The sequence below is a fragment of the Mytilus edulis genome, chromosome 2 (genome assembly GCF_963676685.1).
Source record: "Mytilus edulis chromosome 2, xbMytEdul2.2, whole genome shotgun sequence".
NCBI lineage: Eukaryota > Metazoa > Mollusca > Bivalvia > Mytilida > Mytilidae > Mytilus > Mytilus edulis.
The window spans coordinates 57,057,696-57,078,842 of record NC_092345.1 but is presented as its reverse complement, the minus strand read 5'-3'; the positions used below and the strand labels follow the sequence as shown (position 1 = coordinate 57,078,842).

Here is a 21,147-nt window from a genome sequence, read left to right as displayed (position 1 = left end):
CCTTGCAAATACCAGTTTTTATGGTTAAAATTTCATAAGAATTAGAACTTGAAATAACCTGGTATCTTAAAGTATCCTTTGCCGTCTTTTTGTAAAATTGTGGTCTTAATTTGTAAAAGTAAACCATTATAGGTCAAAGTACGGTCTTCAAAACGGAGCCTTCGCTCACACCGAACTACAAGCTATAAAGGACCTCAAAAACTACTAGTGTAAAAGACTAACAATAGCTGATTCTATAAATTTAAATAAAAATTGAAAGATTTGCAGAAATGTACCAGGCGTAGCCAGGACCATCAAGCACCCTCAGAAAAATATAGTATGGATCGAAATTATGATTTTCTGAGTATTTCATTGACATTGCACAAAATAAAGCTGTGTAACTATAGTGAGGAAACTAGTTGCAGCATAAATGAAATGTAATTAACGGCAACTTCCTTTTAAATCATTTTTTTTATTTATGCTACAACTAGTTTCCTCACTATAGTTACACAGCTTTATTTTGTGCAATGTCAATTTCATCATGGAACACTTTTTCCACAATCAGGGGTTCATTAAGGGATGAAAATAAGTTTGAAATTTGTGTAACAATTTAAGTAGCTATCAATGTTTTATTTACTTGATTGTTTTTAATACATCTAATGTTTTCTAATAATTTAACAATATATTAACGAACAATTTACGAAGTCATGACTACTTAGCTGATGATAGTTCCCAAGCAGTGCTATCAACACAAAAATATACAAAACATGATATAAATGTTACGGGCGCGGCTCACCTATTCTATCTATTCGTGCATATATAACACACAATTTAACAGATACAACGATTGAAACAAAATACTCGTTTCAAAATGAGTTTAATCACAATAGTTACTGGTGTTAACATACTAATAATTTATTTGTTTTTACCTGAAAGGGACATTAGATACGATTTTGAAAATACAAGTTGAACTAATCAAACCTGCTTTTCTTGGCTTAAAAAAATTACAAGAAGGGACTATTATATGTTTTGACATTTTCAATCAAATTTTGAAATTATGAGTTCATTCGATCGACATGAATTAGCAGCTACTGTCCTTAAAACCACAATGAATGTTAGTTTTTATTATTTCGGACTCGCCAGTTATTCCATTAATTGGGTACTCACAGTAAAACAAAACCTAGCAACTGACTGCAAATTCTGACAGAGTCGACAATTAAAACTTATCAAACTGAATGCAAACAACTATTAAAACATTTCACTATGAAATATATAGTCCATCCGCAGGAAGTGATACACAGTTGAAGGTCAGACATCCTTTATCATTTTTGTTTAGCAAGAATTTCTCGTGATGATGAGGAAAAATGATGTAAAATTAAACATTTGATCTTTTATACTAGTACTTCCTTGCGATGAATATGATATAATATAATAAAAGCAAAATATAAATCACTTACACCATCCATGATATCAATATTAACTAAAGGAGTGAATGTATTAGGACTGATATCGATCGATGGGGGATACATCATGCAATAAAGAATACCATGTATTTATTTTACATTATCATATGTTTAAAATTTAAACACGAAAGTTAAAGAAAATGTTCCAGAACAAGGGTATTACACTAAGTATGCCATACGCTATATATTATACATAGTATACTAAAAGAGCATGTCGTTTCAATATGACGTGTATGTCAGTTGTTCGGTATATCAGTTATTCGTCAAAAACAGTATCAACAACTAAATATGTGAAAGTAGAATAACGTAAATTGTGGTTTTCGTCCATTGTGATATGAAGTATAAATATTAGTATATGGGATATGATTCGATCCTTTACAATTACTACTAGTAAATGCTGGAAATGGTTATTGATTCGTAATCAACGTATCTCCCATATCAATATAACTGGGGTCTCTATCCTTCTCATCCTCCGATGACGTTCCTGTAAACTCATCTATTGCTTCTTCGTTCAATGCAGGTAAAGATTTTGCTTGTTTAATTGGAAATGACGGAAAAGGAAGTTTGATTCCTTGAACTTTCTTTGTTCCATGACTTGAAAAAGTATTGCATTTTCCTTGTACCGAAAGTGGATCAACTGTCCTTGGCTCAAGTCTAGGTTTCTGTTGTCCTGTGTGAGGTATTATAGCTGTTTTCCCGAACGACACGAGTTGCTGTTCTTTGTTTATTTGCTTGACTGGTTTTTGTGTTACTCCTATTGTTACATCATCTGTGGTGGTCGGCTGAATGCATATTTCTCGTATATCAAAATCAACGTGTTTGACCTCAATATGATTGCCAGATTCTTGTTCTTTTTGCATCTTTTTTTTCCTTTTTAATGTATCGCTATTATCTTTTTTCCTTGTTAATGTATCGCTGTTATCGTGGTGTATTTCTGCTTCTATATTTACCTTTTCCTTTGCTGATTGGTTATCTATTATTTCATGTGTGTCTTGGTGTGCATCATGATTCATTTCCGGTGATTTTGCATCTGATGTGTTTGCTTGTACATAATTATTAGGCAAGATACGACAACAACAACAACACCAGTGTGTCTGGTTTTCGGGTTTCTGTCCTTTTGGACGATATTGCGATATGTCATCGTAAATAGGGTCGTCTTGCTTCGATAAATCGAATGTATCTGCACTGCTTCGTGGAGTATTAAAAAATGGAAATATTTTTGATGCCCGATCTCTCAAATCTTTAAAATTCCTTATCACACGGATATATTCCGAACGTCTTGATACACGAGGTATATCTTCGACATCTTCTGGTACATTTGATGTGATTGATGGTTGAGGACTGAGTATTGACTGCTGTTGTCTTTCATTCTTGCCTTTAGCCAATTGGTTTTCCAACGTTCTTAATCTTTGAAAAAGAAAATAAATTATAATTACCTAAGTAGGTATTTACAACTGTCCCTTTTCTTTAAAGTATACTTTTGTACTTTTTCTTGAAAAAAGGATAAGTTGTGAAAAGAACAATACAATGTATTATCTTACCTCCTATACATTTCCAGGAATATGATTGGTTAAAAGCGTCCGCGTGCAAACCGTGTATATTTGATATTAGGTTAGTAGGGAGGCGGGGCTTATCTCATACACGGTTAGTAGTGGAGTTACGTCCCTTTATATTCCTTATTAGGTAAGAAGGGGGCGGGGCTTATTTCATACACGGTTAGTAATGGTGTTATGTCCCTTTATAAAAAACAAAAAGGTACTGAGAAAAAATCTTAAAAGTTCCAACAGACGAAGAAATTGATGATTAAGATTGAATTAAATTCATTTAAACCTTACAAGTCGTTATTCTTGGCATCTGTTTTTGTAGGATCAATGGAAGTATTTTCTTAGTGCTCACAGTATTGAAGACTTGCTCATTTTGAGAATCACTAGTATTAATTTCACCGGTTAAGATAGTCGGTAAGATAAATTCGTTACATAGTGTGCTAGTGACGTAATACGGTATATATGGGGTCAGTAAATTCCATATGGGGATTCGAGCTTCGCTCTCACCCCATATGGAATTTACTGACCCCATATATACCGTATTAGGTCACTAGCACACTATGTAACTAATAATATCACGCACACATCAAAACTAATATTTACGAATATGAAATTAAAAAAACTCAATTTCTATTAATTTGAATAGGCAACATTTATGTGTGTGTTTGAGCTTTTGATTTTTGCAAATGAATTCTACATAAATGAGTAAGGCCAAGACCATTTATGGCCATTTGAAAAACATATATACCAGTCAAAATTTAATTATATGTTACCGTTTAAATTGGTATATTAGCCTCGAAAATAGATATTTAGCCTTGAGATTTAAAAGGTAAGTTAACCCCATTCGAACAATATGATTTAATAAATTTGGCTTCATGCCATTTACATTGTCAAACTCTCTTATTCACATCAAAATCGAATGGAGAAACATTAATTTGCAAATGAGAGCTGACATTCTTTCTATATTAGGTTCATCATTACAGATGGACAAAAATGATTGTGTTTGCACCTAAATATTTAAAAGTGTTTAGGCCTAGCATCCACTTAATATGTAAACTTAATAACATTTTGTGTTTCAAATAAAAAAAAATATTTTGAAGGGCATTCCATTTTTTTCCTGCAAAAGATGTAAATAAACTAATATTGGTAAAATCTTTGTGATTGCCCCCTCCCAGCTAACAGTTGTATTCTACTGAAAAGCTTGATATCGATCAACTGATCTGGGCAATATCAAATGTAACTTAAATGTGTGTTTATTTTACAATCACCTGCAGTGATAAAAGAAAATGCTCTTCAAATCATATTTGTTTTCCCCCAAAGCACACCATTTATTGTGGAGCAGGATCTGCTTACCCTTCCGGAGCACATGCGATCACCCCCCCCCCCCCCCAGTTATTGGTGGGGTTCGTGTTGCTTAGTCTTTAGTTTTCTATGTTGTGTCTTCTGTACAAATGTACTATTATTTGTCTGTTTGTCCTTTTATTTTTAGCCATGACGTTGTCAGTTTATTTTCAATCTATGAGTTTGACTCTCCCTCTGGCATCTTTCGTCCCTCTTATATTTAAAACATATATATGGTGGATTCTAGGTCTTAAAACATTTCCAGCTGCACATGGTGGTCTGTATTCAGAGTAATATTGAGACATAAAAACAAACATTTTTGTCCATTTGTTATGTCGAACCTTAAAGAATTTTTGAAAGGTTCATAAAAATATTGGAGGAAACGTACAATCGTGTTTATTTTTGCACTCAACTTGACATATTACTACCATTTTTAAAACAACATTTTGGAATTTCCCCTCAAATTTTTTTTCTCACAAAATCGGGGATTATTTACCTACATTTTGTTTGACAAAAATAAAATAAGTTTTGCACCGATTTGTAATTTTTCGCTGTGTACTATTATCACACAATTTAATGCCAATAAACTTTGTTTTTTTTGTTAGCCGTTTTGGTCACTAAATAACTTTATTTTGGACAAGGTAAATGGCATGACACCAAGCTATACAACTCTTATTGTATGAAAGGGATAAACTGACCTTTCAATGCATAAGGCTACATATCTATTTTCTAAGTTAATATACAAATTTAAACGGCAACATAGCATCGTAATATGATCGGTACAGATATTCTTTAATTGACCTTAAGACGTACTAGTAAAAACAAACTGAACTGATGTACTATCATATTGTCAATTTGAAGTGACGGCCAATTTCTCTAATTTTGTGCTATTTTCACATTTCCTGAGCGGTGTAAGAAAAATATTACTCATTCTCAGCAAATGATTGGTCGAAATTAATTTTAACGTTTAATTTTCTTGATTTCTTCTTAATTACCTATTATGAAGCCAAATTAAGACCATGCCTTATGACGTCACATGTTAAGAACACAACATTGGATATCCTTCCATTTTAAACATTTGCAGAATCATTCTGCAAATGTTTAAAATGGAAGGATATAGATCATAAGATAAACAGATTACACCACTACAACTCGTGTATTACGATATTTCTCCACACTCAACAGTTAAATTTTAAATATGTAAAAACACTCAGTAAGGCCCGCGCTTTGCATATTAAGATTTAACTGTCTCGAGTGGAAAAATATCGTAACACACTTGTTGCAGCTATGGAATCGATTTATATGTATCAACATATACGTGCACTTTAAGAAAAAAACACATATATGTGGTTACATGAATTAGGATTGACGTGACGAACGTTTAGGAATTTTGGGTCCTATATTCTCTTCAAGTTCGCACCAGATTTTGCCTTTTTAAACTATTTTAATTCGTGAGTCACTAATGAGTATTTTGTAGACGAAACACGCGTCTGGCGCTCAAAATTTAGTCCTGGTACCTATGATGAGTTTATATACACACCAATATGTGAAATAAAAAAAAATGATTTCATATATTATTTATAAACCATCTATTATAATTATCTTTGAGGACGACTTCCGGAGTATCTACAACCATTGAATAAAAATCGATTGTTAGACTCAAGGGCTATTCAATGTATCAATAGATATGTAAGGTGAACATATAAGGATGACCTGGTATAATCAATTGAATTTGTATTGTAATAATAATTAATGAATTATAAAGTTAAATATTTGGGAGAATGTCTTAACGAGGGACAACTTTATGACAGACATTCTCCTTCGGATAGCACGTGGTTATACAGAGATGACATCATTATAATATACAGTCCGCCAAAAGTTAAGCACCACCGAAATATAACTGGCAATATTTTTTTAACTATTGCAAAAAAGATATTAATGTTTGGTGTTATGAATTACCTTTAACATACAGTAAAAAAATTCATTACGACCAAAAAGATTGCACTCCGATAAAGCAGTCAACCAACCTTTTATCAAAGGTCATATGTGCGTTTATAAATACACTGTTTCTCCAGGTGGTCGTGTAAGTGTTCGTACATTGATCCGTCGACTTTATAGAGGCAAACGAAGAGCACGTCGTGGTGTATAGAGACCTGTACCTTCAAGCAGGCACTCTACCGTCAGGTTTAAATGGGATAATGAACATCTATGCTTGAACATAAGAACCTGACAAAACACTCATTGGTCAGATGGGAGTCAGTTTCCTTTACTGCCAGAAGACGCCATAATACGAATTTCGCAGGGGAACAAAACTGCCTATGACCAAAAACAATATTTGCACAAGGACTGCATGCATTGCTGGTTGTGTTCCAGTACGGGGTTGCTTCTTATACCGTTATAAGCTGGGTATGCATATTCTGCAGGGTAACATAAACGGACAGACATACAGAGATTTGGTGCCTTAACATATTGTAGTCCGTCATTTTAGTAATCCCCCACTTGCGTCAACATTGTCAAGACACTTGTACCTGAATGACAACGCTATACCACGCAGGGCAAGAATTTTAACCGAGTCCAAAGAGCAACCAGCCATTTACACTAATTTTTGGCCTTCCTTGACTCCATGCATGAACCCTATCAAACATGTCTGAGATGCCATTGTCGGAAATCTCAATCGCAGAGATTCACCTTTACAAAAGTTTGTCGATTTAAAAGTGGCATTTGTTGTTTAATGCAACAGATTTCCTCAACTAAAGTTTTGAAGGCTTGTACCGAGAAAGATAGGTCGTGTTATGAAACTGTACCGGAAATGAGGTTGTTACACATGCTATTGACTCAAATATTGACATTAAATTTGCCAAACATACCAAAGATTATGTGTAGAAAATTTTAATGGTATTGGGTGATTAATTGTTGTAAAAAAATAAAATCACAGTGAAACTTAAATTCCATTTCTTAATTGTGTAATTTACACTATTTCTATGAACGAAAAACCTATATGCATAGAACCTTCATAAGTGACCAAAATTATATTTGTGGTTTGTTTATGGTATACATTAGCAAAATTGCTATATGATTGTTTTCTATTTTTCGAGGAACAATTGATTTTTTAAATTTGAAAAAAAATTGATGCAATAAAAGTAGGTGGTGCTTAACTTTTGGCGGACTGTATATATATTTATCTAAAATTAAATCAAACAATGATAGATCTTTAAACTTGCAATGGAAATTTTAGTTTTTCCCTCAGGGGGATTCGAGCCTTGCTTTATGTGACATTGTGGTAACACCGCCAGCACTGTGTCAAGCTCCATAGTCTACTCGTTCACCTAGGCTACATAAAAATATAATTTTAAGTGGTCGATGTAATGTTTTGTGTCGTCGGCTTTGTCCATGGTTGCAACGTGTACATATATCGACATGAAACCATATATAAGTGTTATAAGTTTACATAAGATAAAAGTAAGGATTTTAAAGAAAAATAAAAAAAAAAAACATTTTGACATAGGAATTCATTACTTTTTGCAGATATATCTTTACAATTACCATCCACTGTGTAGACATGTCACATAGACTAAGAGTGCAATCTTAAATAATCTTACCTCGTTTTCACATTTGCTAGATGACATGATACTGCAACTAGTAAAAACACACAAACCAAAGACAGTGCAGCTCCACCTTAAACATAGAAATCAGAAATGCTTGAAATGTGGAAGTTCTTAAATTTAAAACTAGGATTATTCATAATAAATATTCACAGTAATAAATTTCCTTCTGTGAAATTTCTATATAAAAACTGCTGAAATTCGAACTTATGCATTAAACATCGTTATCGATACAATACCACTTTAAGATGATGATGATGATGATGATGATGATGATGATGATGATGATGATGATGATGATGATGATGATGATGATGATGATGATATTTGAATACCTGTAAACAGTTACCAAAGGTATCAGGCTTATGATTAAATATGCCAGACGCGCTTTTTGTCTACATAAGACTCATCGGTGACGCTCAAATCAAAATAGTTATGAAGCCAAACAAGAACAAAGATGAAGAGCATTGAGGACCCTATATTTTTTTTTGCCAAATACGGCTCAGACTATCTATGCCTTGGATAAAAAAATTCCTAAGTAATTCGAAACAAATCATAATTTTGTAAACAGGAAATTTAGGAAAATGACCATATAATTGATATTCATGTCAACACCGATATGATGACTACTGGGCTGGTTATACCCTCGGGGATGAAACGTCTACCAGCAGTGGCATCCACTCAGTGTGTAAATAGTTATCAAAGGTAATAGGCTTATAATTCAATACGCCGTCACTTGAAAAGTAAGGTAGCACTCCACAAATAGGTGTGCAGTTTCGCATTTTGGCCCCTGTGGATATTTCAAATATGAGAGCTAGTGTGCAATTAAATTCATTTTTTGGATAGCTGAGTATTAAAATAGCCTTCGTATTGGGATTATATGAACATGAAGATTATGTAATGTCTGTAATATAGGCTGCTTTCTGTATGACAGTCCGTATTTGCTTATCCATTCCATACATTGGTCCGGCAATTATTGTAATGATTTTTTCCAACTTTTTGTCACACGATTTTTGTGATTAAATTTTTCGAAAAAATGAGGCCAAAGACAGTCATTTTTAATTTGATCATTAGGAAGATTAATGTCAACAGTTTCTAAAAAGGTATCACTCAAAGGCATTGCAATTCTAGTTTGATCCAAATTTTGGGGGATATGCGACATTTTCACCCCCCTTTTTGCAATATTTTATGGTAAATAAATGCAGAATATTGCAATGGATAAAAAAGGAACTATATTACACCATTGTAACTTTTGAAAATCAAATCTATGGAAGATACTGATTACATACATATGCACATGAACAACACACACCGTTAGGTTAATGTATTAGAAATCCAGGAATAGGAGATGATAAAACGTTTTGTGGTTCATTTTTAATTTTATTTTCTAACTGTGGAGTGCTACCTCAGGTAAGTATTTTGGGTGTCTTCTCATTTATCCAACTTTTTAAAATAAGGCATTCTCATTTAGCCAACTTTTATTTTTGTTAATTATTGAGTTGTTTGTTTAGTAATTATAAGGTGTTTTTTCTAAAATTTGACAGTAAATTTGTTCCTGTATGTTTTTATATTATTTTAAAAATATATACATAAAAGAGGCTATAGTAAACTTGTTACATTTTATTTTAGAATAAAATTTAGTATATTTTGAATAAAATTTAGTATATTTCATATAAAATTCAGTATACTTTGAATAATAAATAAATGTTCCATCTTTTATACAGAAGAAACCCACAAATCAATAATAATTTTATATTAACATTTTATTGAGTAAATATGATGTGTTTATTACTTTTTTAGACCTGTTAACTTTTATTTGTGGTGCTGATTCAAAGTGATTACCAAATTAATCATTGTTCGTGTTCAGCATATTTGCTCATCAATGCAAAAATCTAAACATTTTTCACAACCTATATAGCTAATCCCATATCTCCAAGTGTTCAAAATTAAAACTATGTAACAGTACTCAGCAATCTTTCCAAAACATGTGAATGAATGAATGAATGAACTCTATTCTTATAAAGAATATTTCTTAGTTAAGCTCATGGTTAGTATATATATAGCCATTTAATCCGAAATTTTATTATTGCACAAATGGCAAACGCACAAGTAAGAGTACAACTAATTTCTTATGCCAGAGGTCACTACCTAGCAGTTGCAGGCTACAGATATTGTGTTAAGACCAGAAAACAGGGAAGAGATGGAGAACTTGTATACTGGAAATGTACAGAAATGGACTGCCCTGGCACTGTCAACACCACAGATAATCTAGTTACCAGATTTCCAAGAGACCACAACCATCCACCATCACATGCTGATATCAAAGCCAAGCTATTCCTGTCACACTTATCAGAGAAAGCACGCTCCTGCCTAGACCCTGCTTAGGAATACACAGGCTGCCACAGAAATTCGACTCATCCAGTACGCCGCAGGGGGTAAACGCAAGACTCGCAAGTTAAAGTACCGAAACATAGACAACAGACTGACCCAACTTAAGGAGAGACTACAGCAAGGACAGATCAACGTAAATCACTACACTGATGCAGTATCCCACCTACTAAAACTAGGATAAAGATCAAATGAACATTCCTTTAGTGTGCTATGAATATTTCTGTGCTACGTTTGTTAACCTTTTAATAAAAAAAAATGTATGATGTGTATATCTATAGTGGACATTTCTTTAATGCCATTGTATGTTTTGTGAATCTACTGAACATTCATTTAGTCACGGTGTGCGGTTGATATTACTGTGCCAGTATTTTATATTCTTTGTTCTAAAATTGCTTTTGCTTTTTTTTATATATATATGCATGCATATATGTTTTGTGAACTTTGTTCTGTTCAGTGTTTGTGTAGTAAAACGTATTCAACTTATATTTTGTCCTATTTGGATCATTTGGACAGAAGAACAGAAAAAAAAATGAACGAAGAGGATCTAATACACAAAAAAGCTCCATCTCATTGACGAATTCCTTCATGAATAAAAATGCAACTGATATTTTTCTATCCAATTCACATTTTAGTTAATGGTTAAATAACTTTAAAATACTTTCAAATGATTTACATTACATTAACTAAATGTCAGTTGCACATTTTAACATGCTATGCTAAATAATACTACAGAAAATTTAATCCTGGTATAATTTTCAGTCTTATTTTTCACCTGTCATTCAACCAAACTCTAATTGGAAAACCCTTTGTTCTTGATTACCTTTGATCTCATCTATCCAACTTTTTTTTTTACCTGTACTACCTATATTTTAAAAAAGTTGGATAAATGAGAATGAACCGTATTTTGATCCCTATATAAGGAAACTATGGAAAGACAGATTTACACATAGTTTGTTTTTGGCAAACTTTGATATGTTCCACGTGTACAGCATTAAATTTACAAATTTTACTGAAATGTGACGAAAAATTGCGTTATATAAAATGTAGTTTGTTTCGCTATTCTGTATACGTTTGAAAACTAAAATGTTAAGCGAAACTAACTATTTTTAATTTTTTCAAAGATGATATCTTAGCAAAACATTTAATTTTAAAAGATATTCCACAAGGTAAACAAAATTCTTTGCAAAACCATTAATTAATTGGAAACTTGATTCCATAGTAGGCAATACATACCAACAGTGGTGAAGAAGTTCAACTGTGCATTATTGTATATATCTGTAGATAGAAATACAGAATGGTCATAGTTATTACTGAATTATACATTGATACACTATGATATGCAGTAACCAATGATCAAAATTCCAGATGTATTCAATAGATTTCACTTACATTCAATTTTTTTCTTTTATATATGCGTTAAGTTGTTATTTATCAATTGCATGAATTGAAAGAAAAAAACATTTTGTACTGATTGTACAAATCCATGACCTATGAAAAAAACCCGTTTATTTTACCAGACAATTATCAGTATTAATTTTTACCTCCATTTTTGCAGGAAAAAAAGTATATTTAGAAAAAAACCTCGACGTATGTACCATTTGGAAATTAGGATGGCGTTCATTATCACTGGACTAGTATAATTTGTTTAGGGGCCAGCTGAAGGACACCTCCGGGTGCGGGAATTTCTCGCTACATTGAAGACCTGTTGGTGACCCTCTGCTGTTGTTTTTTATTTGGTCGGGTTGTTGTCTCTTTGACACATTCCCCATTTCCATTCTCAATTTTATGTATAACTGTTAATGTGTCTTTGGTAGTTGGTCGTCTTTTTTGCCATTTTTTTTATCTATCCTCGACTTGTCATTTTTGTTGCGACCTTGATATCTCGTGATTTTTTCTTCAAAATGCTCTTCCATACATACATATTGTAGTTTACATATGTTAGTTAGTGTACAAAGAGTCTTAAAACATATACGCAAGAATGGTACAAAGTACCTTTCGGGTAAGCCCAGTTTTCATCGAACGCAAAATTAAATTAATTGCTGCAACCATGTAAAAAAAGTTCATCATAGATATCAAAACTAAAATATTGTACACCAGATGCGCGTTTCTTCAACAAAAAACTCATCAGTGATGCTCGAATAAACAAAGATTTAAAACATAGGGATCCCAAACTAAAGAAAGCTTTTGCAAACAATAGCCAAGGTAATCTAATTCTGAGGTAGAGAATTCTAGGTATGTCAAAAAATTCAAAGTGTTGTAAACAGGTAACTTACAACTATGATTATATCAATAAACTCATCATATATACCAGAATTAAATTTTGTATTTACGCCAGACGCGCGTTTCGTCTACAAAAGACTTATCAGTGACGCTCGAAACCAAAAAAATAAATAAATAAAGTACAAGGTTGAAGAGCATTAAAGACCAAAATTCCTAAAAGTTTTGCCAAATGCAGCTAAGGTAATATATTCCTGAGGCAGAAATGCCTTAGTATTTAAAAAATTCAAAACTTTTGTAAACAGTAATATATAATTAGTTATCAAAAGTACCAGGATTATAGTTTTATACGCCAGACGCGCGTTTCGTCTACATAAGACTCATCAGTGACGCTCAGATCAAAATAGTTAAAAAAGCCAAATAAATACAAAGTTGAAGAGCATTGTGGACCCAAAATTCTAAAAAGTTGTGCCAAATACGGCTAAGGTAAATATGACCATATCAATGATTATTCATGTCGTAGAATATATTAAGTAATGATAAGTCAATCCTGGTTCAAGAGCAATATTGACTGATGTGACGCAACACACATCACACATAATTTATAACTATCGATACTGCTGATAAAATTATAGCAAGTCAATATAATGCTATCAAGCACACATGACGACAAGAAACATTAATGTTGGTCTCTAAGTGTCTTTTGTCTATATTTATGCCCGATTAAGTGAATATTTGACAATTATCACACCTATCCTTATATTCTTAAAGGTAAGAAAAGAAAAAAGGTAATATAAAGTGATATTGAATGAAAGGCTGAAACGAAGGAGGACAATGAGGGGATACATTTAGACCCATTTCATATTAGATTTAACGCAACAGTAGTTTAGCGATGTTAAAATACCGTTAAAAAATCAAGATAAAAAAAAACCTGAGTGAATCGCATGTTAACAAAAGAAGGACGTATATTGTGGCATTGACAGGATAAGAGTCAAAGAAGCACCACTTACCATACAAATAACAATTGGGAATATAGGACACAATCAACATTAACAGATCAGACGACTACTAGTATTCAGGTATTTTAGATCTCAGACCGTAAAATTATACAGCGTCAATCCAATTCTTATTTCCTTATACGTCGGTAGAGCAGTTTTTGCGTGGAAATTACGTCTCGTTTCATGACGTCCATATGAACGCGCGTAATATAAGTTATATGGTTCGCTACTGACCCCCTACGGATCCATAAAGGGTTAGTAAAATTCATAGGAGATGAGGCCAGAGGATGGTTTGCTACTGACCCCCTACGTATCCATAGCGGGTTAGTAAAATTCATAGGAGATGAGGCCAGAGGACGAATCCCCTATTGATTTTATTCACCCTTTATGGATCCCTAGGGGGTCAGTATAGTTAACCGTATAACGAATTTATCGCACACTGGACTTTTTCTGATGCCTTTTGTTAAAAAAATAAACAATGAAACACAACAACATTGACAGATGACTTCACCATTGACATTACCGCGTCATGAACCCCCTATGAAATGAACTAACCTCTACGGTCTTATAGGGGTCACCACGTGACAGTGTTAAACCAATCACAACGTGACAATTTATCCGCGGTGCGATAAGCATATATGAGTTTAAATATGATATAAAGATTTTTTTGGCTAAAAGGATATGTTTCTTTTTTAAATCGGGGAGTTGACATAAGATGAACTGAAATCGTAACATTTGTCCCTTCTCTTAATCGTCGTGCATTTTGTCGTAAGTATTGTTGTGAATCGACCCCTGTTACGAATTATACTGCCTACATTCAAAGAATGAGTTTTGCTCTTTTTGTCTGTGAGAAGGGTGTTTTTTTAATCGTTTCTAAATAAATGTTAAAAAGTCGCCAAGTAGAGCTCATATGAATATTTAAGTATTTAAAAGTATCAATCCAACAAACTCAACAAATTAGTTGTCGAGTAAAAAAAGTTCAGCATTTCTTATAACTTCCTCTGTGTACTAATTGTTTTAACTTCATTACACAGTTTATAAAAAAATATTGATCAAAAAGAAGAACGACGTATAAGAAAGCCTTTTTCTTTAACACAATTCAATTTCCATTCTCAATTTTATCTAAAATTGACGTTAAAACGTTTCAATTAATTCAAAGCGCATGACCTGATGAATAAAAAAACCACCGGGTACACAGTCAAAACCACCTACGGTCAAACTTCCCAAACCCTTTAAAACTTCAAATTCTACAGTGCACATATTTGTACATTGAAATAATTGTACGGTTTGCCATACTTTTAAGATCTGTCGCTAAGATTGAGGGACTCAAATCAAGGAAACTTTTGTATCGTACCTTTTGCCCAAAACAATGGTTTTGATTTGTTGTAATTGATGTTAAATTATACTAATACCGACTTTTTAACAATAGTTTACACCTGCTTAAAGAACTACAGAAGAAAGGCTGTGACGATATATCAGCTTCAATCTGCACTTCACTTATTATATGGTCGCCTTAACGATCTTTTCAGGGTCTTTTATTTTGATTTTTTAATTTTCTATTTTTTGAATTAACTATTTATTTGTCGACTATTTTTAACTAACATCTGTACAAACGCTTCCTGTTTGAGGAAAATACAGTACAATCAGTGTATGCTGTTTAGACCTTATACAATATGTCACTTTTTTAGTCTCTTACATTTAACATTTGTAATGGATCGACGGGTATATTTCACTTAATTCGTTAATATAGTGATTTATTTGATTATCTATTACTTTCCCATGAAAAACGATAATGCGTTTTCAAATTCAATTAACAAATATATTTTCAGGGCCACTGCCTGTACCAAGTCAGGAATATGATAGTTGTTGTCCATTCGTTTGATATGTTTTATCATTTGATTTTGTATTTTTGAGTTCATTTTTTTTTGTGATTTTACTTTTTACACTTGATGACATATTATCTCTCAATCCACACCTATCATCGTAATGGTTGAACGGACAACCAAACTACACATTAATTTACTGTAGGCAGAACTACTATGGTTAGGAAAAATTTTATCCCGATACGCGGTTCTTTCAGTTTGACGTCACTGCAACACATGATTTGTACAAGCAATCTTTTATGTTCTTGTATTTATACTGTTGTACTGTGATGCAAATAAAAAAAGTTAATCATTGGATATATAGTAACTTTGTTTTTTTAGAGGAAGTATTTCACGTACTCATTTGTGCATAGTTGGTTCTAGGAATTTGTATTACTAAGCACTTACTCGAACACTTTTCTAACGTATTCTGATTATTCAAAATTCAACGTCATCTTTAAACATATTAACGTACTTGGTTAAATGAAGTAATAAAGATCACGTTACGTTGACTATCAGTATTATAAATGTGTTTTATCGTTTTACTATATATAAACATCGGTAAACTACTGACACATATTAGGCTAATATGTCTTACTTCAGGTATAAACCGGAATAATAAAACATTAGAAATCCGTCAGGATTTATACACTTTCCTTGAAAATGCGGACAGATATGAAGAAACCGTTCCGGTCAATATAAGTCAATATTACAAAAACTGTCATTGTTTCTTCTCTTCTTACAACATGATGTAAAGAAATGTTAAAATGTTTATGCCAGAACTTAGATCCTTATTACGAGTATTTACCAGTTGTCTTTTCTGTAACATTGGAACTACCTGGAAAAAAAACGAAAATTTTATTTGAACGGGTGCAACTTAATTGCTTTGTAGAGGTTTTCCTTTGCTCTTTTTTTTTTTTATACCTGACCACTCGAGCTCATGATGCTTATGTAAGACATAATAGTGTCCTGTAAAAAAGTGTCCATGAGGACAGTTTTTCATAGAATTTTGGTATTTAATAATGTTCATTGCCATGGAATAGTCAGATTTTTACTGCTAATGATATGAAATAGTGTCCATCCACAGGACAAATTTTCATACTAGTTGCTATTAAATTGTGTCCTCCAAGGGAAGTAATACAAAGGTCATTAAAAAGTTTTATTATACTTGAATTTTAATTAAAATGTGAAGGATTGATGAGAAATTGAATAATATACAAATGTAAACAAACAAATAATGGATGGAAGTGAATATAGAGAAATTTAAGTTTTAAGAAATTTCCAGCAAGTGGTTAAATGACAATGAAAGAATAACAATAAGAAGGGAGTTTAAATCTGAAGATCTTTACTATATTTATCATGTCAGAGAAGAAGGCATTTGAAAATAAATAATAATGTCCATTGCCATGAAATATTGTCTCCTCAGTAGACAGCATTTTCAGTACAGCAACAGTTATAAAAAAGGGTCCATCTACAGAAGACATTTTTGTAGTGAATGTTAATAAATTGTGTCCTCCAAGGAAAATATTACTGACAGCATCTGTTCGTTACTTATTTGAGTTTGAATTATACATGTATATATTATATCAAAAGATATAGATATGAAGATAAGGATGATATGAGTGACAAATGAGACAACTTTATGTCAAAGTAACAATTAATCAAAGGTCGCAATTTAAAGTTAAAATGCTTCCAGAAATAACAAGGCAATGAATATCATTAAATAGATTAATCATATCAAAAAAATGCCCCCCTGGACAATATTATGGTTATGAATCATGTCCATGTTCATGGACACTTTTCCATACCTGAGGACATATTTAGGAAATTGTGTCCAGGACACATTTAAATAAGTAAATATTGTCCATGGACAGTATTTACTATGAAAATGTGTCCAGTGGACATTTTTTCATGGGGGACATTATTAAATCCTACACTTACTTATCTATCTGTGTTTTTCTGGATTTTGTTTCTTTGATAGAATATTTTGTAATAGCAGAAATGAAAAATATATGAGAGGGACATTCAATCTCATAAGTCGATAAAAACCCAGACAACATCAAGCCTAAAAAAGAAAAAGACAAACAGACAAACAACAATGTACAAAACACAACACAGAACATTTCAGACTAAGCAGATCCTGCTCCACATATAGAGGATCCGTTATATTGCTCATGGTAGAACAAACCCGGTTTTTATCTGTTGATTCATTCACATTTCAGTGCCTTACCATACGTTTTTATTATTTAGTTGCCAATGGAAGCTGTCCTTCTTACTTCTATGCATTTTTCTTTTATTCTTTTATATTGCAGCCACCACCAAAACGTCAACAAATCGGTTTTAGTTTCAGTATCATCTATTACAAATATGGTGTCGTTCGCAAATCATAAAATTATAGATATTTCGTTAATAAATATCAGAACTTGATTTGTCGTAATACAGATGTCGATTTAATTCTGGAAAGCAGGACTTTTACAGTCTTTGAAATTAATGAACAGATGTATAAGATGTAAAGTTCCAGATTGTACATATCACACTTTCATAAAGTGTTTGTCAATAATACACATAATAAGCAGTTATAAAAGAGAGCCAACAGATACCAAAGGCATTAGTCGAAACCAAACTTCCAATGTCATTGCAAAAAAGGGGGAAACGACGATAACACAAATGCAAAGTTGAAGAGCATAAATTTTTAAAAATAAATTTAAGTTCAAAAGATGGTTCTTTATTTTTTTTAAAGCTGATGATTTATTTGTCTTGAAGTAAATTTTTCCTAGCAAAAATTAAAAATAACAAAAATTAACAGAAAGTCCATAAGCCAATGGCAAAATCAAAAGCTCAAACACACCAAACGAATGGCTAACAACTGTCATATTTCTTACTTGGAACAGACATTTCCTTGTATAGAAAACGGTGAATTGAACCGGGTTTTATAGCGCTAAACCTCTCACTTGTATGACAGTCACATAAAGTTCCATTATTTTGACAACGATGGATTAACAAAACAAAAAGTCCTGATAGGTAAAAACGTCAACATTGTGTTAAATTCTTAATCACAAAAACAAGCAACTATGACAACAAAAATGAATAAAACTTGAAATTATTTAAAACACAAGTTACTACATTTTTACAGTAATGTTGTTACTTTAAACTATAATCTGGAAATCTTAAAATCATATTATTCATTCTTTAAAATCTAAATAAAAAAAGTTGTGTCGGTATAATCATAAAAACAACGAGATTATTAGCACAGAAAGAATCATGGAAATAAGGAAATATATGGGATTAAGATATTTAGAAAATATATTCAGATATTTTTCTTTATTCATAAGAATAAGGAAGATTCATTTTTCCATATTATGCACGTTTAATGGTCATCTTATGATGAAAACTTTAAACATATTGTGAGGTTACAATGCAACAACAGAAAGGACAACTGACAATACCATGGCAAAAAAGAAAACAAGTTGGGAACCTATAAAAAAAATGCTAGTATTCAGTCAAGTTTATATACTTCTCAAGAATTTAGTATCTAGGATTAATGTATCAATGTACTTAATATCATCATTGTGCATTGCTACATTTTATTTTACCTAAGTAATTAAATTATAATTAAAACAAATAACATTTTACAATACATCTTTTTAGAAAGGTTTACAACTTTATTTGTATTTCTAAAAATTAAAACTATCTAACAGGTTGTCTTTAAGAACACTTGAATGTTTCCTATGCAAATAAGCCTTACCACTGATAAATGTGTATCCAATATCCAAAGCTAATAGTATGAAAGTGAAATAAAAATGCACCAAAATCTCCATCGATGTGGAACGAAATGTACCATTTTAGTTTTACTAAATATAAGGAAATATTTTAACGTATGAATCTATCGGAAATTGCATATTGAAACCAATCTGAAAGCACAACAAGGCATATTAAAATGCGGAAGTATGTTATCGTGTATTCTCGATGACAATTTTATGAATTTAATGTATTTTAAGCGTTTTTGCAACGATGGTTTCACTTTTTAAAATATTTAATACTGTAATTGTCCAAATTGTCTCGTAAAATATAAAATTAAAATCCTTTAGCATAGTCCATTTACTATTATGAATTATTCTCGTAATTTTTAGAATTCACTTAAACTTTAATAACAATTTTATATGTTCCGAGACATTAATTGTCAAAATGTGCATCTGGTGCAGTTAAACTGGTAACGGTGATGTAATTGCAGCAGAAACAATATATAAAATGTCCATCGAAATAGTGCATTACGGATGATTGTCATTAAGACTTAGTTTGTTTCCTATCTGCTAAAATATTTATAAAAAATACCAGGCTTATAATTTGATACGCCAGACGCGCGTTAAGTCTACATAAGACTCATCAGTGACACTCAGATCAAAATAGTTATAAAACCAAACAAGTATAAAGTTGAAGAGCTTTGAGGACTCAGAATTAAAAAAAAATGTGCCAAAAACAGCAAAGGTAACCTAAGCCTTGGATAAATCCTCGAATAATTCATACGTTTGCAAACAGCTAAATTTATAAAAAATGAACATATAATTGATATTCATGCCATCACCTAAGTGCTGACCACTGGGCTGGTGATACCCTCGAGGACGAAACGTCAACCAGCAGAAGCAAAAGAACGTCAAATAGAACTAAAAGGTATTCTTTAATAGTTTTTATATTTGGCGCTGGTCCATCCATGTCAATCCTTGATTTTATCTTTGTTATACAGTAAAGTTATGTACAAATTTCTATGAATATTAACCAGTCTTTCGTATAAAGTCAATTGTATTGTAAGATTGCATAAACAAAAATTATACATTTTCAAATTTTCATCTGCGTTCAGGTGAAAGTTTTAGTGTGACTAGTGTTTGAACATTTGCTTTTGACATTTGAGTAGGGACTTTCTCTTTTATATTGTCCTCGGAGTTCGGTATTTTTATTATTTTACTTTTTAGCAATGTTTCATCTTTTGTGTTATACAAATCTGGCCATAGTATAGAATCTAGAAATTGACCAAATATCTATGATAGAAGTAAAACATTTCTAACTTCTTAATATGAACAGAAGACTTTTAAATTGCTGTTTTCACTAACAGACAATCATTTTATATTGAAAGTTCTCACGACAATAATAAGACTAGTTACCAAAAAAATCTTCAATTTTCAAGAAATAACAGAAGTATCAGTTATTGAAGTAAATATGTTTCTACTCTTCAGCATGAACAGAAAACTTTTAAATTGCTGTTTTCACTTAAAGTAAATATTTTATAAGGAAATTTATCATGACAATAAACCGTCCAGTATGCTGAAAATTATAATTGTAGAAAATTGATTAGAATCCTGCGCTTGCACCATGCTAAGGACTGTGGAAAACTCTTAGAATTTATATATGGGACGGTATTTTATTCTAATGCGTCTAATGACACTATACACTCACATGTATATCGTAAGTAACATTGTAAAACAGACAATCTCTAAAACATGTAAAATTATGTTTTCGAAGTAGTTATCAATCAGTATGGATACCGACGTAAACAAATCATTGAATGTGTTACTTTGATCATAAGAGTCCGGTTCACCGGTTTATAGAGTGTTTAGACGCAAAGAAGTACTAGAATTTTCTTTTAAATCAATCGCGATATATGTATATAATATGTAAGTATAGTTCACATCACAATGAACATGTTTATTAAGTTTCGAGTTCATGGCCACAACATCATGGTAAGCTATTCTATGAAA

General features: G+C 32.0%; 1 protein-coding gene across 1 annotated transcript; it reads right to left on the bottom strand.

Annotated features, from left to right (window-relative positions):
* Positions 1 to 842: 842 nt before the first annotated feature.
* On the bottom strand, positions 843 to 19,300 carry LOC139512484 (uncharacterized). Its single transcript, XM_071300117.1, has 5 exons — positions 19,143 to 19,300; positions 16,206 to 16,235; positions 11,554 to 11,595; positions 7,927 to 8,002; positions 843 to 2,849 (listed from the first exon to the last, which is right to left on the bottom strand). The coding sequence occupies exons 1-5, from the start codon at positions 19,213 to 19,215 to the stop codon at positions 1,850 to 1,852; spliced, it is 1,221 nt and encodes a 406-aa protein (XP_071156218.1). The 5' UTR covers positions 19,216 to 19,300; the 3' UTR covers positions 843 to 1,849.
* Between the last annotated feature and the right edge of the window lie 1,847 nt (positions 19,301 to 21,147).